At 36.9% G+C, this 23,439-nt stretch overlaps 1 protein-coding gene across 10 annotated transcripts in view; it reads left to right on the top strand.

Moving 5' to 3' along the window:
- KDM4C (lysine demethylase 4C) overlaps positions 1 to 23,439 on the top strand; it is a 432,363-nt gene that overhangs the window by 254,676 nt on the left and 154,248 nt on the right. For all 10 annotated transcript variants that reach the window (XR_002731803.2, XR_002731804.2, XR_002731805.2 and 7 more), the window contains exons 13-15: positions 16,336 to 16,517; positions 18,433 to 18,646; positions 20,505 to 20,581. Coding sequence is in view for 7 of the 10 variants with exons in the window: in XM_023213146.2 (XP_023068914.1) it covers positions 16,336 to 16,517; positions 18,433 to 18,646; positions 20,505 to 20,581 (473 nt within the window). In the remaining 3 variants the exon portion in view is untranslated. The remainder of the gene's footprint in view (positions 1 to 16,335; positions 16,518 to 18,432; positions 18,647 to 20,504; positions 20,582 to 23,439) is intronic.

The following is a 23,439-nucleotide window of genomic DNA, read 5'->3' as shown; positions in this document are numbered from 1 at the left end:
CTTGTCTTGTACTCATGGTCCTGCTGGTACTTTTAGTACACAAGCTGGCTCTTAGACACTTTGCAATTGTCCCTCAAACAAAAGGACATTACTTAGAAGTGAAATTTAGAAAGAGAACTAGAAATCAAAGAGTTAGAATTTAGACTTGACTGTTACCCTTTACCTTTTGCAGATAGGTGTTTGGGGAAAATTATGCCCTCCCACTCCTGGCAAGCTGTTACTCTCTCTGTTTTAACTGTATTGATGTAGATTTGCTGCTCTTATTTTAAGGATTTATTAAGTTAATATGTTGACCAAATATAATAATTTGGTCTTTTTGATTCAGAAATTATAATATTTTAAGTATTAAATACAAATATTATTTTAAATATTAAAAGCAATCTTTTGTTTTCCAGATGCTACTGGGTACTTGACTGTCTGCGTTATGGCAGGCAGGCTGCGACCTGGCTTAGCGAAGAATAGGTACATCCCTCTTTGAAAGTCTTTCCCCTCTGTAAAAATTCTTTTCCCTGCCAGTTTTGAAAAATAAGTGCTATTTGATGGCTGCTGCATGTCATGGTCCAAATATTATTAATTTTTATGTAATGATCTCTTTGTTCCATCAATTCTTTTTAGCTTGAGGTATTACTATACTTTCATAATAAACACATTTATAGTTCTGTCTGTTTAAGCAGTAAAACAGCAAAGTCAGCAGATTACTAAGTAGATTGGCTTGGAATGTTTGTTGCTAGGTCACAGCCAGTGTTTTCCTGCATTATGTGGACATAAAACGTTAGATGTTGTTGGCACTCAGATAAAACGGATATTTTATCTAGTGCTTAGGTTTGTAATAATAATTTAATGCTCTCAGTTTAGCTTGATTTCTGCCAGTAAATTCCACTGGAAGTCCCAGTGGCATTGATTTTTACTGTAGTATGGTGAACAAAAAAACCACCTCACTTCTATTATGCTAGTGGCTTGGTCAGGTTTTGATTAAATTAGAGACAAAAATGCTGGCTTTATAATTTATGTGATGCTGTTGCTTTCTGTACTTTTTACTTTCAATTTTGAAGCTTTTCTAAACAATAATTAGCATGAAATCTTATGATCAGGTTTCTGAATGTGCTAAAAGCATGGAGATTGTAAGATAATAATAAAGACTTTGGTTCTTTTGAGTTCATGTATGCCTTGTTATTTTTTTTAAATTAACTTACAAATAAATTCAACCATAACTTTGTTACTCTTAAAGTCTTGTAGAAAACTACCCAGGAACAGATTTTGATAGCACAGTTTCATGGTGCATTCCATTCTTTAGAAAAATAATGATTGTATTAGGTTGTAATGTATATGAAATTGTCAATATTTGAAATTCTTTTTTACTCAATGAAAACTGCAATTTCATACAACTCAAGTCTGCTACTTTACATTTTTTCAACCTGAACACCGTTTCTTTTCCTTGGAGACAGAATGTCTTAGCTTTATAGACCACTGAATTAGCACATATTTTGGTCCACATTTTTTTTCATTGTTATTTTCACCTTTTCTTTGGTTGTAAAACTAGCTCTGAAGATGGAGAATCAGCATGGAAAGTTTATGTATATTTTAAATTTTAACTTTGTGGTGACTTTATGTCTTCATAGTCTTTGTTTTATCACTGGCCAATGAAAACTTAGTCCTGGCTGGCAACATTCTGCAGGTTGGCATTTGTGCACGTTGGTCATAGAAGTTCAGTAAACATGTTCAAGACTTCCAGCTAGTGAATGGTTAGAAGGTGGCTCTCTCTATCAGCATTTTAATTTTCATAGAGTTGTTTTAGTCCCTTTTCCTTTCGGAGGTGTTAGATTTCCAGGCTTCAGAGAAATGGTGAGATGAGTTATAAATTCTGGACTGATATTTCGTTGTTTTAGTGTTTATGTTCTTTGTTTTGTTTTGCAGAGATTTTTGTTGTGCTTTAAAAAAGTAGAAAGTTAAGGAGAAAGGATTGGCTGATTGGCTATGATATGTATATGTGTTTGAGTATTACATAAATATTTCCATAGTTGTTGATAAAATCTTTTCTTGAGGAGTAAACTGGATAATGCCTTCAAGTGAGTGAGCCATGGATCTGGGTTAAGAATCGTCTTGGGCGCCCCCAGGAGAAGATTGAATCTTTTATGAGGTAGAGTTGACAGGACCATGTAACGTATTTTGAAGGGAAATGAGAGGAAGAAGATTTATAGCCTTGTTCTCTCCATATTTCTGTATGCTCCCCTGAATAGTCCATATCCTTATCTTCCTTAGTTGGCATGATGGTCCCCCTACTTGAAGTTCTCTTCTTAGCAGCTGTTTTGTGTGATCTGCTACATGATAACTCTGTATTAGTTGTTGGGTCAAAATAGCTATGATTCCTGCTGTCACATACATAGATGACCAAAGCTGACTTTTTTTTTTTTTGGTATGGGGAGCTTCTTTTTCATGTGGATTGCATCATGCTAGTGTTAACAGTTTCTTGCTTGGAGATCTTGTTTTGCCATTTTTTGACTTTGTATTATATATGCTGTTAATGGAATAGCTTATGAATCTGGAGGTTTTTCCCATAGGTAGTTTTTGTTTGTTTGTTTGAGACAGAGTCTCGTTCTGTCACCCCCACTGGAGTGCAGTGGCACAGTCTTGGCTCACTGCAGCCTCTGCCTCCCGGGTTCAAGTGATTCTCCTGAGTATGTAGGACTACAGGCACATACCACCACACCCGGCTAATTTTTGTATTTTTAGTAGACACAGGGTTTCTCCATGTTGGCCACTCTGGTCTTGAACTCCTGGCCTCAAGTGATCCTCCTGCCTTGGCCTCCCAAAGTGCTAGGATTACAGGCGTGAGCCACCACACCTACCTCCCATGAGTAGTTTTGAACTCCATAAAGGGAAAGGACTGTTGCTTTTAATTTCTTATTTCCAGAATCTTTCGTATTATGAAATTCTAGCATATTATGAATTTCATATGCTTAATCTTTCACCTGTCTTTGTTTTTTAATTGTAAATTGACAATTTATAATTGTATAAATTTGTGGGGTACAAAATGGTGTTGCGTTTTATTAGTACAATGTGGAATAAGTTGACTTACATGTCACCTTAAATACATAACATTTTGTGGTGAAAGCATGAGAATTTTACTCTGTTAGCAATTTTAAAATGTATAATACTATTATTTCTCTTCAGATCATGTGGCTCTTTCTCCTTTTTTACCTGTCTTTGATTTGATGCTCAGAATATGTTCCTTCTGGTGCCATGTTGACAGCTAAGTTTCCCAAGGGTATGCCAGCTTTCTTTAGGAGTTTTCTTCTTCTCATTCCTACCATGATATGAGAATTGACCGAACTGGTTTCCTCCTATTTGTTGTATACATTACTAGTAACCATTACTTATAATTCTTTTAGATGATGCTAGCATCATTTTTACTGGTAAGGCAATCGAAGCTCATAGACATGAATTCATTTGCCCTGGATCACAAAGCTAGTAAGTGGTAGATAACAGGCTTTAAATACTGTCTGTTCAGTTCCAAAGTTTACACTCTACACTGTTGTTTTTTAGACGGACGGATGCTATGTCTCCCAGGCTGGAGTGAAGTGGCAGTATCTCGGCTCACTGCAGCCTCCACCTCCCAGGTTCAAGTGACTCTCCTGTCTCAGTCTTCCGAGTAACTGGGACTACAGGTGCCTGTCACCTTGCCTGGCTAATGTTTGTATTTTTAATAGAGACTGGGTTTCACCATGTTGGTCAGGCTGGTCTGACCTCAAGTGATCCACCTGCCTCGCCCTCCCAAAGTGTCAGGATTACAGGCATGAGCCACCATGCCCAGACCACTCTTTCAACTTTATCACACTAACAGCCTCCCAAAGCGGCTAGAATACTGGTAAAAGAAGTTGAAATGGACACATATAAATGTCTGATTATAGCCAGATACCTTTGTTAATAGAGTAGATCAGCTTCCCAGCATTTCTTGTTTCTGTTCATGCGTGTTATAAAATGTATATAAAATATGAGCTGATGTTCTGTAAGAAACTTAACCCACTCTGGTTATGCCATAGTTCCTGGCGAAACCCATTGCCTCAGAGGTAGCATAATTATCATGGCTTTTTTTTTTTTTTTTGGTAATAGAAATTTTGAAGGTGTGTCCTTTGGAATGTTTCTCTTATTTAAAGTGTATATAGAGTCAGTTGTAATGTATCCTTTTGAAATACTTTGGTATCAATGTTATTGAGAGGTGATACATAAAGAACAAAACTATATACATCTATTTATAATTTCTTAAGTGCATTAGACTTTAAACTGTAGAATTCTCTACTGTTCATTATTACATTAGCATTTTGGGGGAACTATAATGTAGAATTTAATTTTTTCTCAATGTCACCACTTCTCAGTAAAATCATACATAAAGTCCTATAATTTTTTTCTCTTTTGTACTTCTGAACACAGCTTTATAAACATTTGAAGGTCAGCATTTCAAAAAAAAATCACTTAAATATTGTTTTCATACATTATTCAGTACAGAAATTATAAAGTTCCCAAGTTTGAATCTTTGCCTTTTTGAGTATCTCACTTCTGTACTTACCCCACCCCACTATACCGCCCATTTCCTGCAGGATGTTTGAAACCATGCCTCCCAGGACTGAGATTTTGCTCAGGTACCTGAAATGTAACAGATGCTGCTGTGCTCTTCGTAGCAGAGAATGGTGCTGTACCAGCCAAAACACCTCACTAGAGCATCACCCCAAGCAGCAGAATGACTGTGATGACTGGCAGAGGGAAGTTATACTGTAGTGGAATCGATAGCTTTTCTCATCTGCTGAGTTCCATCCACAAGTCCTGGCAGCAGCCCTTTCACACATGGCCCAAATATTTTTCCTTAGGGATGTCACTTACATGTAACAAAATTTGTTCAAAGAGACTGTCCTGGGTGAGTGAATAAATCTGGCAAAAATCTGTTCTTAAGGCACGGTTTCCCCCAGTTCATAGTTCCCACCTAATATTATTTTGACAGCAGTTTTTAAAAAACTTTTAAGATGACAAATTTTTATAATTATGAAAACTTAAAAAGCCTCTTTATTCCAGACATGTAACTTTTTTAATAGAATTGGCAATATTCCCTATACACGGTTTTGTGCTCCCATTTTTTATTGATTATAATATTATATTCAACTAATATGTTATATGATGTATATATTCATACTATATATTTCATTAATCCTCAAAAGCGTTTCTTCTAATGCATGCATTATATAGCTATGCCATAATTTATTTGCATATTTTAAAAGTTCTTTTGGATACTTTTGTAAAGGACGTTAATTTCTTTATTATCATCAGTTATATTCAGTGATGTTTTTGAGTGAATGGGAGAATAAAGGCTTTTATTTTCCCTACAAGGCTAAACCTTTTGATGGAAATACTTATGTATAGGAGATAACTTGGTATCTGTCTAGATTGGTTCTGTTCTAATCTGTGTTGTCATCTTAAAAGGTTAGTATTTACGGCATACATTTTAAGAAATTTTCTGAATGGCTTCTGCAGGGTTCTGTCCTGCAGACCCTGAACCAATGACTGATGAATAAAGTACACTGACACACAGATATTCTGCCTCACCAGTTCTACTGAGTGTCTGGCCACTTAGTCACAGCCGTGGCCCCGACCAGCCAGTGAGACTCACATTTATTTAGTAAAGATTAATTGACAAAGGCTTGAGTCAACACTACTAGAGGGTAATTGACATTGTGGACTTCTGGAGTATAAAGGAATTAAGCACCGGTAGAACAAAGGTTAGTATTAAGACCACATGAGTAAACAAATGAGTTAGATAAATGCCTCACATGCCTTTGTTTCTACTCTAATTTATTTAACTAAAGGTAAGGGGACTCGGCTGTCTTCAGCCAGATTTTATTACCAAAGTTATGTAAACACTCAGGGCTTCCTAGAGCGTTTGTGGCTATTATAACTAAAAATTTTCCCACCAGCCTGACTGAACCCCCACAGACCTTTGCAGAGATTATGTTGGAGGCCTAGAGAGGAAAGATCATCATGTACTGAAGTACTAGGTTGCGCATACCAGCAAATAGCAACTTTTGGCTATCTCTTATAACTTGTTGGAGAATTCTGACATTTAACTAATCTTGTACTCATCTTACAGATTGAGAAACAGATTTAGAATCGTCACCCAACCAAGACCATATAGACTGCATGAATGAAGCATTATTTTAGTTTATTCTGATAGGTTGGAGCAGAACTCTACACTTTTCAAACCATGCTTATCTTAGAATAATTTGGTGACACTTGGACTAATGTTTTCAAATATATATTTTCTAGTGTGACTTTTTACTTTATGTAAAAGTCATTTTCCCTTTTGTATGAAAAGTAATACAAATTAATGTGTATACAAAGCAACCAAAAATAAATAAGCATTAAAATAAATACTGTATGTTTACACAGTTGCTAACAACATCTCCCCAGTGTGACCCTTCCTCACCTTGGGAAGTTTTATTAATCTGCTGGAATACTGCAAATTAGTGTAAGTAGAAAACTTTTGAAGATTCTCTGAATGTCTTAAGATACTCTTTCAGCAAGCCTGACTTTCTTATTGGAACCAGAAAGTTTTTAGGATTTCCTGTGCTTCAAATTAATGGGGCTTCCCCTTCTGGTACCGTGTCCTGTGGGATTGAGTCTCTTCCAGGCAGACCTCTCTGACTGTTGGAGAATCATTGGGTGAGCATCAGAGGTGATACTGATTGTCTAGTTAATGATCAATGACAAGACAAAAATATAGCTATCCCTTTGAGGTGTTTGAAAAGCAGAATTGTTTATGGTCCTGAGGAGTGGACAGTGTGATTTGAATGGCAAGCAGGGAGAATAGCTTTGGAGATGCATTTGAGACACTCTGGAAAGGCTGAGAAGGGAGGGTTGTAAGCAGGCAGTGAATGACTAATGACTGTCATTTTACCTATAGGTAATTGTAGAAGCGGAAGTTGTGGTCAGTTTCTTAATACCCAGCCAGCACACATATAAATCAGATATTTTTGTTTTGACTCGTATTTCTTCTTGAGGACTATTCTTAGGCCCTGTTTGCAGAGCTATTTCTACTACCTTTGCCCACGAGTTTTTAATTCTGTCAGAAATAATTCACAGTAAGAGGCAATGATTGGTTTCCTGGGTCTAAGTGAGAATGAATACTTTTCATACTACTATAAAAAAACCGTTTCAGTCTATTGTGTATATGATCCAGGAGTTTCATCTATAGGCAAGTTCATTTATAAAATGAAACAATTTATAAAATAATTTTTTTTTTTATTGACATGGTGATTAAAAAATTTGAAAACAGCTATTGAAGGTATTGTTGGCAAGGTGGCAGTATTTTCAACACGTTTCTTCAGTACGTTTATCCAAGTTAGCATCTGGTTTTCCCATTTCCACCTCACAGTAGTGTTTGCTGAGGGGCTAGCCCTCTTCCATAGGATGGCCCTTTTAGCCACTGCTTATGTTTCCTTATTTAGGACAAAGTTCCTCATACCTTGGTGCCTGGTATACTGGGCGTCTGTAAATTTAGAAAGGCTTACATAGATTTGAGGAACTGCTTTGTATTTAGGCTCATGGTTTTCTTGACGGCATGTTACTTGCTACAAGGAATGACAGTGTGTTTGTAAAAATCTTAATCTAGGAGTACGGGTTTCTACCATGAGGTGAGAGGCTCACTGACTGAGGAAGAAAAAAATTAAGTGCTCTTGGCATAAAATCTTTTTTTTCTTTAATTTCTGGCAAACCTTGCAGACATTCATGAAAGAACCTAGAGAGAAAATGAGGCCCTTTTGCTGTGTTGACTCTTGTTTTCTTTTTGCTTAAGTATTTCAAGTTGATTAAGGCAAGTTGTTTATGAAGTTACTGCTTGGTTTTAAGAGCGAAGCCTACACCAGGTCTTTTTAAGGCTTGTATTGTTTAGCAGTGACTCTTTGATACTAACACTTTTAGAAAAATGTACACATGTGATTCTCAGTCTTTTTGGTCTCAGGAAGCCTTATGTTCTTAACTCTTCTGAGGACCCAAAAGAAGATTCTTTTATTTCCTTTTTTGTGGGTTTATTTTATTGATATTTACTTACTGGAAATCACACCAGGGAAAATTTAAATTATATTAATTCATTTAAAAGTAGCAATAAAAACTACATTTACTTAAATAGTTACATTTATTTTCATAAAAAATAATGATTTTCCCAAACTATAAAAAGTAATTAGAAACATCAGCAAGGCAGTTGAATAGGACTTCACAGCCCTTGTCCCCTGGCAGAAACATCAATTTAACAACTATCAATGCTCAAAAATGCCTTCAAAAGAGATACGGGAACCAGAGGAGAGATGATGGCACCTGAGTATAGCACATAAATGAAAAAAGATGCACTGAAGAGATGGGAAGGACAGTTTTGCATTACCTGTATTACCACACCCCTAACCCCAGGCAGTACAGTGAGGAGAGCCATAGGGATACCTGTGTGGGAAGGAGAGTGTTGTGAGAACCAGATTTTGCCTCAGACCCCAATCTAAGGTCTGTTGCAGTGAAACCCAGCACCACACAGTCCCACAACCGTAGATTCCTGGCTGGTACCTGCAGACTGAGCCTCCAGGATTGCTCCAGTGTCAGGCCATCTCTCAGCCTCAAGACTAGCTCAAGTGTCAGGTCAGTACTCACATCCTTAGATTCCAGATCAGCACCCACGGAGCCGGTCTCCGAGCCTGCCTCAACAGTAACCAGCATTTGCAGTCCCAGACTCCAGGCCCACTCCAGAGCCAAGACAACCCCCACAGACTCAGGCTCCAAGCTCTTCCCCTGGTCTAGGATGTAGTCCAAACTTGTGGACCTGGTTTTCATGCCTGCCCTAGTGAACCCAGGGTACAGGTCTACCACAGAAGACTCTGGCATTGGGCCAACTCTCACAGACCAAGCATCCAGGAACATCCCTGTGGATTCAGTTGACAGGACCACGCCAGTGGAACATTGATGCCAAGCTGGCCCCCATGAACCCAAGATCCTGGCCTAACTCAGTAGTCCCAAGCTCCAGTTCTTACATGGTGGACTTAGGCCCCAGATACAACCCCATGAACTCAGGTGCTAGGCCAGCTCACATACTGATGCAGACATAAGGCTGGAGGATTCCAGGAGCAAGCCTACCCTTGGACCATGCCAGATGGCCTGCCTAGAAAATCTGGATGAGCTGACTGGTGAAGGGTTTTCCAAGCCAAAGCCAGTCTACAAAGACTGGGATAAATCACTGCTTCTTCAAATGCATAGATACCAACTCATGGTCACAAGAATCGTGAATAATCAGAGAAACATGACACCACTGAGGGAACAAAATAAAACCTGAGTAACCAACAGTAAAGAAATATGGATTTACAAACTGCCTAAAAGCAATTCAAAATAGTAATCTAAAGAAGCTTAATGAGCTGCAAGTGAATACAGATAGACAACTAAATGAAATCAGGAAGACAATGCACAAACTAGTTGAGAATTTCAACAAAGAGATAGAAGCCATAAAAGACAACCAAACATATTCTGGAGGTAAAGAACACAATAACTGAACTGAAAAATTCCAAGAGGGCTTCAACAGTGGTCTCAAGTCAAAGAATCAGTGAACTTGAAGACAGGTCACTTGAAATTAACCAGAGAAAGAGAAAGAAAAAGTAATGACAAAGAATGAAGAAACTTGGTATGATTTTAGTGTGTTCCCTCTAATAAAATTCATGTTGAAATCTAATACCCATTGTGGTGGCATTAAGTAGTGTGACCTTCTGTTGAACAGCTGCAGAATACACATTCTTCTCAAGCATACATGGGATATTCTTCGGGATAGATCATATGTTAGGCCACAAAACACATTTTACTAAATGCAGGAAGACTGACATTATACCAAGTGTATTTTCTGACCACAATGCTATGAAACTGGAAGCCAATAACAAGGAATTTTAGAAAATTTACAAATACATGGAAATTAAGAATATGCTCCTGTGAATAATCAATGAGTCAAGGAAGAAATTTAAAGGGAAATTTAAAAACATCTTTACACAAATGGAAAGGAAAACATAACATAAGAAAAGTTACAAAATGGAGCAAAAGGCATTTGAAGAAGGAAATTTTTAGCAATAAATGCATACACCAAAAAAGAAGGATTTCAACCTAATATTACACCACAAGGAATTAGAAAAAGAAGAACAAACTAAGCCCAAAGAAAGTAGAAGAATGGAAATAATAGAGATCAGAGCAGAAATAAATGAAATAGAGAATAGAAAAACAGTACAAAAGTCCAATAGATAACCTTTTCTGGAAAGATAAAATTGACAAACTTTTAGTTAGATTAAGGAAAAAAGAAGACTAAAAATCAGAAATGAAAGACATTACAACTGATACCACAGAAATACAGAGGATCAGATCATATTAATAAAAGACTAAACAATTATAACAACACTTTGTATAACTGAGCATCAGCGCATAAATTCTTAAGACACAAATCATCTACCAACACTAAATCCTGAAGAAATAGGAAATCTGAACAGATCAGAAATGAATAAGGAGTTGGAATGAGGAAACTCTTCCATAAAGAAAAGCCCCAAACCCGATTACTGCCAAGTGCTACCAAACACTTAAAGAACTAAAACCAATCCTTCTCAAATCCTTCCAAAATATCGAAAAGGAAGGAATAGTTCCAGATTCATGTTGTGAGGCCAGCAGTACCCTAATGCCAAATCCAGACAGGGGCTCCGCAAGAAAAGAATGAAGGCCAGAAACCCCACGATCATCTCAATCGTTGTAGAAAATCATTTGATAAAACTTAACATTCTTTTGTGATATAAAATAATTAGCAGATTAAGTGTAAAAGGAACATACTTTAACACAATGAAAGCCAAGTACAACAAGCCCACAGCTAACATCATTGTTGATGAAAAATGGAAATTTTCATCTAAGACCAGGAACATAACAAGAATTCCCACTCTTGCCACTTCCATTAAACATGATACTGGAAGTTTAGCCAGACTAGTTAGGCAAGATAAAGAAATAAAAGGCATCTAGTTAGCAAAGGAATAAGCTAAATTGTATCTTTTTGCAGATGATATGATCTTATATATAGAAAACCCCAAAGATGCCACCAAAAAACTGTAAGAACTAATAAATCAGGAAAGTTGTAGGATACAGAGTCAACATAGAAAAACCAATATCATATCCATATACTTACAGTGACTTCTCTGAAAAATGAATCAAGAAAACAATTCTACTTACAGTGGCATCAAAAAAATAAATTCCTTAATGAATTTATTGATTTAACTTTTAAGTTCAGGGGTACATGTGCAGGTTTGTTACATAGGTAAACTTGTGTCACGGAGTTTTTTGGTACAGATTGTTTCATCACCTTGGTATTAAACCTAATATCCATTATCCATTATTTTTCCTGATTTTCTCCCTTCTCCAACCATTCACCCTCTGAAAGGTCCCAGTGTGTGGTGTTCTGCTTATGTGCCCATGTGTTCTCATCATTTAGCTTTCACTTATAAGTGAGAACATGCAGTATTTGGTTTTTTGTTTCTGTTAGTTTGCTAAGGGTAATGGCCTCCAGCTCCATCATGTTCCCACAAAGGAAATGATCTCCTTTTTTATGGCTGCGTAATATTCCATGGTATATAGGTACCACATTTTCTTTATCCAGTCTATCACTGATGGGTATTTAGGTTGATTCCATGTCTTTGCTTTTGTGAATAGTGCTGCTATGAACGTATGTGTGTATGGGTCTTTATAATGCACTTTATGTGGTTTTTATTGCTTTGGGTGTATACCCGGTAGTGGGATTGCTGAGTTGAATGGGATTTCTGTTTTTAACTCTTTGAGGAATCACTACACTGTCTTCCATAATGGTTGAACTAATTTATACTCCCATCAACAGTGTATAAGTGTTTCTGTTTCTCCACAACCTTGCTCTCATCTGTTATTTTTTGACTTTTTAATAACAACCATTCTGACTGGTGTGAGATGGTATCTCATTGTAATTTTGATTTGCATTTCTCTAATGATCAGTGATGTTGAGCTTTTTTTCATATGCTTGTTGGCCGTATGTATCTTCTTTTGGAAAGTGTCTGTTCATGTAATTTGTCTAGTTTTTAGTGGGGTTGTTTTTCTTCTTGTAAATTTGATTAAGTTCCCTTTATATGCTGAATATTAGACCTTTGTCAAATGCATAGTTCGCAAAAATCTTCTCCCATTCTGTAGTTTGTCTTTTCACCCTATTGATAGTTTCCTTTGCTGTGCAGATGCTTTTTAGTTTAATTATATCCCGTTTGTCAATTTTTGCTTTTGTTGCAATTGTACTCCAAAAGCACAGGCAACAAAAGCAAAAATATATACATGGGATTTTATCAAATAGGCTTCTGCAAAGGAAAGGAAGAAAGAAACAGAGTAAAGAGACAACCTACAGAATGTGGGAAATTATTTTGCAAACCATATCTCTGATAAGTTATCAGTATCCCAATATTGACATTATGTAAGGATTCATAATATCCTTATATATGTATCCCAATATATAAGGAACTTAAACAGTTAAATAGCAAGAAAACAATTAACTGGATTAAAACTGGGCAAAGGACCTGAATAGATGTTTTTCAGCAGAAGACATATGGATGGCCAACAGTTATATGAAAAACACCCCACATCACAGCTCATTAGGAAAGTGCAAATGAAAACCTCACTTCTTATCCCTGTTAGAATGGCTTTTATCAAAAAGACAACAAGTGTTGGTTAGGATATAGAGAAATGGGAACCTTTGTACACTGTTGGTGGGAATGTAAATTAGTACAGCCATTATGGGTAACAGTATGAAGATTCCTGAACAAAATTAAAAATAGGTTTACCTTTTGATCCAGAAATCCCCATCTGGCTTTGTCCAAAGGATATAAGAGAAATGAAATCTGTATGTCAAAGAGATATCTGCACTTACATGTGCAGTCAGCATTATTCACAATAAGTACAATATGAAATAAATCTGAAGTATCCATCAATCAAGGAATAGATAAGAAAAATATTGTATGTGCACACAGTCCAATAGTGTTCAACCTTATAAAAGAAGGAAATCCTGACATTTGCTGCTCCATGAATGAAACTGGTGGACATTATGTTAAGTGAGTTGAGCCAGGAACAGAAAGACAGATACCACATGATCTCACTTATATGTGGAATCTAAAAACATCAAACTTGTAAAAGCAGAGAGTAGGGTGCTAGTTACCAGTGGCTGCAGGTTGGGGAGATGTTATATTTTTTTCAAATGTCTTTAGTATTGGATTTAATAAAAGACAGCTGCATTCTTTTATTTGCTTCTGCATTCAATCTCTTGCACTATGTTGTTTTGGTTGAAGAATATGATGAAAATTTCAGCTTCCCCCAGATAATGTGGTTGGAAAGGGAGCAAGCAGTATTTTAATAACCTTTCTAGATAGTTAAGGGGACATTCTTCTTTGACTGTTTATCAAAACCTGACAAACAGTAGTTTAGTTTCAGTGTGGAACCTAAAATCATATCAGTGAATTTTTTATACTCTATTAAGCTGAAAGTTCGTTGGTGTGTCTTGCATTTTAAGTGGCTTTTTAATCCATGCATGATTTTTGTTACTATGCATTAGCAAAGATGTGAGTTATCCAGATCTTTTAGATATTGACACATCTCTTTATATGATATAAAAGATTACATTCATTATTATTATCACTTCCACCAGAGACAGATTTAAGCATTTGGAATCTGTTGAGCTTACAGTAATGGATACAAATTTTCCAGAAATTTTAATTGTGACTTACAAGCTTGATTTTTATCATTGTTGACAAATACTCTAATTTTTTAAAAAATTGACAGGTTTTTTTTGTTTATTTTCAAGAAAATTCCTGCCAGCCACCCAAGTCTGAATGACCGTAGTTTGTCTGCTAATAAGTTTTTTCATGGAAAAAGTGGCATTCCATGAAAATGGCAGGTAGTTCAACCCGCAATTCAATTAATTGCACAAGGGCTTTTCTAAAGACTACTCTTGAACTTCAGTGTGTACAGAAATACTTTATGCATACATTCCTTTTTTTCCACAGATTTAATAAAATTGATGCTTCCCCCCCATCAAAGGCATTACTAAGAGAAACTGCCTTTTTGTTACCTCTGTAAGTATGAGGTAGTCAATATAATGATTCCTTTGGTATCACTGCCTTGATTCATGCTGAGGCACCAACAATTTTACTCTCTACTGCTTTTGTATCACCGTTACAAATCGCAACTGGGTAACATAGTCAAATAACGTGCGTTATTATGAAAGTAGTTTTGACTATACAGATGCCATGCAACAGGATTGTGCATCCCCTGGAGTTCACCGATCATGTTTTGAGAACGGCGGTTATCTTTCAATTCCAGTTGACTCCTTGAACATCACTGGTTTGAATTGTTTGGGTCTACGTACGTGCCATTTTTTTCCAATAAGTACATTAGAACATTTCTCATAGACTTGGAACAATTTGAAAAAACTCACAAATGAATCATATAGCCTAGAAATATTTAAAAAATAAAGAAAAAGATAGGTCATGAATGCGTAAAATATATGCAGATACAAGACTGTTTTATCATTTACTACTATGAACATAAATCTATTATAAAAAGTTAAAATTTGTCACAACATATGCACACAAACACGTATGTAACCAAATATAAAGGTGCGGTATTAAATCATAAATGCACAAAATTAGCTGTAGTATATCCTGTGCTGTAATAATTTTTTAGCCATCTCCTTTTGCTATTATGGTGAGGCCAAATGCTGCGAGAAACAGTTTACATTCAGAGTCAGATTACTTTATTGCAAATATAGGCAAAGATTCTTATCTTTTGTTTTCAAATACTCTACCCATGGGTGAATACCAAGTGTTTTCCATTGTAAAAATAATAAGAACAGCAACCATGATGACATGATTATTATAATAATGCCACCCTTTGTGCTACAGTTGGCATTTGACGTATTTTGAGTTATTTTCTGCCTCATTCAGTCCTTCCCATTTTGCCATCAGTGCAAATCTAATTTGACTTTTTCTGAAACAGGTAAGTCAACATGGCAAGGGCTGGAACACTCACTCCCCAGTGCTTTGTAGTTCAGCACATTGCTCTACAGTATTCATTTATCGGACTATGAAAGCTACTCATGAAGATGTTTAGAATGTGTCACGGCCCTAGACACTGGGTGCAGCTTTTATTCTGGCCACTTGCTCTGATGTACTGCCCTCTGCTATAGGCATGAAGATTTTTTTGTTAACATGTTGTGTCTTTCTGTATTTTTCTGGTGGTCTGTAAGATTTTATAAAGTGCTGTTCTTGTGGAGTAAAGAAATACACATTTTAGGCCGCTGGGTGGCTCATGCCTGTAATCCCAGCACTTTGGCAGGCTGAGGTGGGTGGATCACCTGAGGTCAGGAGTTCTAGACCAGCCTGGTCAACATGGTGAAACTCCATCTCTACTAAAAATACAAAAACAATTAGCCAGGCGTGGAGGTGGGCGCCTGTAATCCTAACTACTCGGAAGGCTGAAGCAGTAGAGTGGCTTGAACCCCGGAGGCAGCGGTTGCAGTGAGCTGAGATTGCACCATTGTACTCCAGCCTAGGCACAAAGAGCAAAACTCCATCTTAAAAAAAAAAAAGAAAGAAGGAAAAAGAAAAAAGAAATATACATTTAAAAGATTTGACCCTCTAGGGGTATTTTATGGAACAAATGAGAAGATCTGACTAGGGATTTTCTTTTATATCCGTGTAATGCTAGTATATTGCTTGGCACTTTATAGCTGCTCTGTAAAAATGTTAATTGTAATAAATTCTTGAACCCAGGAGTTAATTCAGTGAAGTTCAATTAAACTTTTATTGAACCATGTACTATGTTAGATGAAGAAAGTAAAAATTGGCAAAGTAGTTTCTGGATTGTGAATTACTCTGATAACTAGAAGATAATCTCATACACATAAACCTATTTTAGTATTGGAGCTTTTACCGTAGCAGTAGAGACACGGAAGGAGTCATGTGGGAAGGAGGGAGCAGTGTAATTATTTCTGGTAGGGATGGGGAGGGTCACAAAACAAGGGTGGTTGTCTGGCCATGAGATCTGCTCTAGTCTTTGAGGCTTGAGGAGGATTATAAGGCAACTTCCCTTATTCTGGCTCTCTCAGGATGTATTTGAAAGACAAAATAGGTTTGGTTTCTGGCCTTAATATCACAGATTCTGTGGAATGTTTGCTTCTTTTGTACTCAGGGTGATTGTTTTCCCTGGTTCCCGTGCTCACGATATTTTCCTGCCTTCTTCCTTAAGAATTGCCTGAGGTTCTGTCCATTGAGGAGGAAGTGGAAGAAACAGAGTCTTGGGCGAAGCCTCTCATCCACCTTTGGCAGACGAAGTCCCCTAACTTCGCAGCTGAGCAAGAGTATAATGCAACAGTGGCCAGGATGAAGCCACACTGTGCCATCTGCACTCTGCTCATGCCATATCATAAGGTAAAGGGGGGCTGCTGTCAGAGTTGCCTTCATTGCTCTGCTTTCCGTGTGACCACATACCACAAGATCACTGTAAATTGTTGTGTGATTCCTTTGCACATAAGAAGGAAGACATCCTTAGGTAGCTGATGGCTTTCATAGAACCACAAACACTTTCTACATCCTCCTTGGGGGACACTTTTCTGAAAATACTTTTGAGGTGGGGTCGTGCTCTGTTGCCCAGGCTGAAGTGCAGTGGCATAGTGTTGACTCCACGTAGGCTTGTACTCTGGCTCAAGCGATCCTTCTGCCTCAGCTTCCACAGTAGCTAGGACTATAGGTATGAGCCACCATACCTGCCTAATGTTTTAAATTTATTTTTTAATTTTTCTGGCGAGTTGGTCTTACTATGTTGCCTAGGCTAGTCTTGAGCTCCTGGCCTCAAACGATCCTTCCACTTTGGTCTCCCAAATCTTTTCTGAGTATCTTATTTCATGGGGGAGTTACTTTCAGCTTTTCTACCTCTTTTTACCAAGAAACACAACTTAAAGCTTACAAATAGTAGAAACTTTCAAAGATAGAACTTTAAGTTTATCTCTGTTTTTTGTTGTTGTTGTTTGAAAATGTCATTCTCAAATAATGGAAATGTCAGCCCTAGGTCCAAATTTTAAGTGTCTCTTTTCACCTTTCCATGTGGAACATGCAAAAGACACAGCCAAGACTCACTAGAAACTAAATTTTCCAGTTCATCCTCATCAGCTGGCTGTGCTTGATGTTGTTTTCAGCATCATTCCATAGATATTATACTGATAGCACCTCAGCTAATGGAGGGTCACAGTCCTCAGCACTCAAACAGTTGAAATGATCTTTAGGAATCTTGTAAGGGTGGAACTATGTGGTTCATTTTAAGGTACAGTATATTATGAAGTGTATTGACATGAACATTATGTTTTGGGTTATATTTTTATTTATAGAAACAAATATTTTATTCAAGATTATGTCTGTCTTAGAGTTCTTTATAAAAATAAACTGTTCTGTTCAGACATTTCAGAGCAAGAAAATGTGTGGTATCTCACATTTTCAGACCTTTGTACTGAGGAAATAATTTATTCCCTTCATGTTTTTTAATGTGGCACTGGTGAGTGATAAACATTATTTTTCTCTTCCTTTAGTCATTAAATTTCTGGGTTTTAACTACTTATTGATTCTTATTTCTCCATTATAATCTGTATATGTCTCAATAATGAAAAAATTCAAACTAAAATCATAAGATTTGTGGAGATTTAATATAAAATAATACAGTGTAAAACATTAAATAATATAAAATCTGTGAGGTAATTCATTACTTATACTTTAAAGTAAATACTAAATGTTTTTTCTATCTTTTGTTGTGAGGTGATAGTTTTGTTTGATACATTATCCTTTCTTATTTAGTGACATGTGCCAGTTCTCTCTCTCTTGCTTTCAAATACTGTGATGAGGCAAAAAATCTTAAAGCCTCTCCTAATACTGCTGCTGCACAGATTAAACCTGGGGTCATTGTACACTCCTTCAAGTGTAGCAAAATATGATTCTTCAATAAATGAAAACAGATCTGTTAACTCTAGTGCATATGAAGAAGCAAAAGAATTGATGCTTTCTATGAACTAATTTTGGGAAGACACAATTTGAGTAGGCAGTCACTTTCTTATATGAACAGACATAATAGAATATTGTCCTGTTCCTGCAGATTAGCTTTTGGGTGGGAGTCTGAGGTGGAATGTTGATTAAAAAAAAAAAAAAAAAACCAAAAAACTAGTAGTTTGATCAAGGAGAACAACAGGAAGAACAAAAGTTAGAAGTTAGTGTCTGGAACAGGAGTTAGTGGATTTGAGTGACTAGAATGATGAGCTCTTTTCCATGTTTTTCACTCATGTGGAAACGTTGTGTTTTTCAGCCAGATAGCAGCAATGAAGAAAATGATGCTAGATGGGAGACAAAATTAGATGAAGTCATTACGTTGGAAGGAAAGACTAAGCCCCTTATACCAGAGATGTGTTTTATTTATAGTGAAGAAAATATAGAATATTCTCCACCCAATGCCTTCCTTGAAGAAGATGGAACAAGTCTTCTGATTTCCTGTGCAAAGTGCTGCGTACGGGTTCATGCAAGTAAATGGATCTATAATTCATCAATCACTGGCTTTTCAGCATTTCACATCATCTTTATTTCTCACTTTTTTGGAACCTGTCAGATCTGTTGCATGGACTATTGGCATTCTTCATGGTTGATATCATTCTTTTTCACATTTCTTCTAGTAAAAGTATGAGTTAGTATATTCATCCTTTTTTCACCACTTTCATGTAGTATCAGTGGAGAGCAGGTCTGGGTTTTTTTTTTGTTGGTTTGTTTGTTTGCGGTCCAGGTGAGGAGTCATCATGGGGTTCCTTTCACATGCTTGAATTTTACTTACTTTAAGATCTAGTTTATAAAAACTTAATTTGAAAGTCTGATATTGTTGAAGACTGTTTTTCTTTGTGACTTTTAAAAGAGAAATGGACGTTCCTTTGGTTATTCTGAGAATTGTTGTATTGAGTTAACTTTTTTTCATTCGTAAGGGTGGAAATCTCTATTGCCTTCCAGGGGAGAACAGTCATTACAGTTGTTTTACCCCTGGACTGAGATAGTCTCCACACCTATCTCAATTTATTATTTTTGACAGTTGGATAAGTGGTAAACATTTATTGATCTGCCATGTAAATCCTATGAAACATGTAAAAGGGATCTCATATACTACAACTGTATTTTAAGGCATTTTAGTATTCCAGATCTTACCAAATCACATATTCTAGTAACTCACTTAGGTATGGCCTGTCCTCTGTCAATGTAGTTAGAATGGTTTATAATATAGATATTATCTTCTGTATTTACCTCAGAGTAATAATTGCTTTATATTAGGGTTGAAACAGCTTCATCATTTATCATTTATTGATTAATTAGATACTATCTACTTAAAGGATTTAAACAGTATCTGCTTGAAATGTAATAGCCATCTTGTTTTTGTATTGAAGGCAATTTGTAACACACACACACACACACACGCATATACACACCTTACATTGTTATGTGTATACACTAGGTAAAGCACTATTTTGTGTATACCTATTATTGGGATATAATCTGATTCCTGAATGTAGCAGCTATGTAGTGTAACCATACTATTTTATACACATATGCTTTAACTCATTACTTCATGGACATGGTTAACCATGATAGGTTTTTTCCTCGGGAAATTACATTTCTGTTATTTTGTTTCCATCTCAGATGTTACAGAAATTTTCAAAAATTACTCATTAAATCTTAACCCTCTTATAAGGAGGGGGTTTTAATATCGGAAATATTAAAAATTACTCATTTAAATATTTCAAAATTCTCTTATCTCAAGAAGTCAGAGTGACATGTGTTCCTTAATGCCATGTAATTGCTATGTATATTTGCATAATCAGCCATCACCTTAGATAGTTATTTTGGGTCAGGCATGAGCTGAATAGACAAATTGAATTGAAAATATTCCTTCATTGCTAACTCTGAATTTGTAGCATTTGCCTTATCATTGAGGTTGAAGGTAGTTAGACTTAATTTTTGAAGTAATTTAAAATTACTTCAAAATTTAAATTATTTTAATAATATTAGATCACAATGTATTTATTGTATTATTTTTAACATTTCCTTAAACTTTGCCCCATGGATTGCAACTTATTTTGAGATGTCTGTGCATGAACAAATTAGTAGACTTGACATTTTAAAATTTTATTACCCATTCAAGACGTTCCATAAGTATTTTCTATAACTATTGTGTTAGTTATCAATAAGACTCACATTCACCTTGCTTATGTTTTGTTCTATACAGTGAGAATCAAGACAGTATGGTAGGCTAGTGTTCCATTTTTATTTGTTTCAGTACTGAGATCTGCAATATTTTAAAGGTGAAAAAGACCTAATGCATGGATACATACTATTATTTTATAGGTTGTTATGGTATTCCTTCTCATGAGATCTGCGATGGATGGCTGTGTGCCCGGTGCAAAAGAAATGCGTGGACAGCAGTAAGTGGCTTATTTTAGTATTGCTTAATCTTTCTTCCCAGCCCACCCACAGTGGTCACATTTGAGTCTAATGAAAAGATAAGATTGCTCAGGTGCTTATAGATGCAATTCCACATTTCCTTGTGTTTCTAGTCTTCCCTCTCAAAAGCATCTTACCTGGTGGTTCTATATCCATTGTAGAAATATTAGGTAAATTTCTTTTCTTTTTTTTTTTGAGACTTAGTCTCACTCTGTCGCCCAGGCTGGAGCACAGTGGCGAGATCTTGTCTCACTGCAAGCTCCGCCTTTCAGGTTCACACCATTCTCCTGCCTCAGCCTCCCAAGTAGCTGAGATACAGGCACCCGCCACCACACCTGGCTAATTTTTTGTATTTTTAGTAGAGACAGGGTTTCAATGTGTTAACCAGGATGTTCTTGATCTCCTGACCTCATGATCTGCTCGCCTCGGCCTCCCAAAGTGCTGGGATTACAGGAGGGAGCCACCGCTCCTGGTCCTTTTTTTTTTTTTTTTGAGATGGAGTCTCACTCCGTTGCCCAGGCTGGAGCGCAGTGGCGTGATATCAGCTCATTGCAACCTCTGCCTCCCAGGTTAAGCAACTCTCCTGCCTCAGCCTCCTGAGTATCTGGGACTACAGGCACCTGCCACCATGCCTCGCTAATTTTTGTATTTTTAATAGAGACAGGGTTTCACCTTGTTGGTCAGGCTGGTCTTGAACTCCTGACCTCAGGTGATCCACCTGCCTCGGCCTCCCAAAATGCTAGGATTGCAGCCATGAGCCACCGTGCCCAACTATTAGGTAAATTTCTGGTGTCAGTCCTCTACTTAGGAACCTGCAGGGACTGTCAGTTTATCATGTCCACATTTACGTTTTCAAGGCTTCAGAATTTTGCTTCATTTTCTTGTCCATCCCTATTTTGCAATACTTGAAAAGTATTTCAAGTAACATGGTAGGGGATCCTCAGTGACCCCTGAAGAAACCATGTTCATATCCAACATTTATTTTTCTTTCTTTGAGACAGGGTCTCACTCTGTCATCCAGACTGGAGTGCAGTGGTGCAATTATGGCTCACCGCAGTCTCGAACTCCTGGGCTCAAGTGATCTTCCCACCTCAGCCTCCTGGGTAGCTGGGACTACAGGCGTGCGCCACTATACCTGGCTAATTTTTTAGTTCTTTTGTAGAGACAAGGTCTCACTATGTTGCCCAGGCTGTTCTCAAACTCCTGGGCTCAAGTGATCCTCTCACTTTGGTCTCCTGAAATGCTGGGGTTATAGGCATCAGCCAGTGGGCCTGATGTCATATCCAACTTTTCAACTAGCATAAGGTCTTTCCCCACTTACTCATCCTTACATTATACCTTATTACATTTTAGAGTTTCTGGTCTGTACTAGGCATTGCTGTGAATTTTAGACAGAACATTTAATAACAAATGATCCCCCATTTAGAGACAAAGAATTGACTTGACCTAAATTGTTTTTCCTAAAGACCTTGTTAAAAATTTACCTTACTACGTTCCTGCAGTTTTTTTGGAGCAGAAGAAAATAATAATAATATAAAAATTTAGCTTACTTCGAATCTTTGATTTTAATTCCAACAATCTATATCAACTTTGTTGCCATTTAATTAAGTTTTACCTTAATTTTTCCTAAAAATTGTCTTTCAAAAGGAATCAGAACATTCTTGAAAGTGAAGAACAATCAGACCACAGCAGTGTATCCCTCACTCATGATCTCAGAGCAGGTGCTCAGTTTGATGATTTCAGCTGTAATAGCAGCATTTACTTTATTCCTCAATGATCTCTAATGACAGAGAATTACACTTCCTTGCAACTGAAGTTAAAAACCTGAATGACAATATAAAGAATATGCCTTACATGATGAAAATTTTTGTCATGACTGTGTATATTTAGTTCTCAGTAAGTCTGAGAGGGGTGTCTTTCTGGATGATTTTATTGCTGGCATTCACTTTGGGGAGTGAAAGAAGAGATAAAAATATGGACACTCTTTATGGTCTGAATAATCTGGTATATTTAATGTTAGAGGTTTTATCTCCCATTTAAGAAGTCACTACATCAGTGGGCCCAGAAAACATTTTGGTCCAGTTATGCATTACTTAATGACAGGGATACATTCTGAGTAATGCATCGTTGGGCAATTTTGTCATTGGGTGAACATAATACAGTATACTGACACAAACCTGGATGGTATAGCCCGCTACACACTCCCAAAGTCCTGGTATTACGATGTAGCCTATTGCTACTACTGTCCTGAGTAGTGTAGGCAGTTGTAACACAGTGGTAAGTATTTGTGTACCTAAACATAGAAAAGGTACAAAAGAAAAACAGCCTTACAATCTTATGGGACTACTGTCATGTATGCAGTCCATCTTTGACCAAAATGTGTTTATGTGACACATGACCGTATTTTCCTTTCATGTGATTATTATGTTAATAAATGTAAGACGTATTTAACACAGCCAGGAAGTCCTGCTTCTAATCTTGACTATATAAATATATCAAGCTCTAATTTATTATATAGGTCCTATTCCTGGTACATGAGCCACCATAAAGTATTGCAGAATCAATTTGGCCAGTGATGCTCTCTCCTTTGCCCTGAATCATAAATTTAGAAATTAGAGATTATGTAATCAGCTCACCAAGGCATTAAGAGTTCTCTGTTCCATCCACAGTTACTGCCTGGCTCCTGTGCTCACACACTGAGCAGTCCTGTTGTCCAAGGTACCATTGTCCTTTGCATGGCAGACCCAGGGCCAGGTCTAGGCCACTCACCCTGATTCTAAAGCTGTTCTGATTGATTATGCTGTTTTCATGTAGCATGTTTCATACAGAAAATACTACG

Source organism: Piliocolobus tephrosceles, chromosome 14 (assembly GCF_002776525.5).
Source record: "Piliocolobus tephrosceles isolate RC106 chromosome 14, ASM277652v3, whole genome shotgun sequence".
NCBI classification, from domain to species: Eukaryota; Metazoa; Chordata; class Mammalia; order Primates; family Cercopithecidae; genus Piliocolobus; species Piliocolobus tephrosceles.
This window is presented reverse-complemented; position numbering and strand designations above follow the sequence as displayed.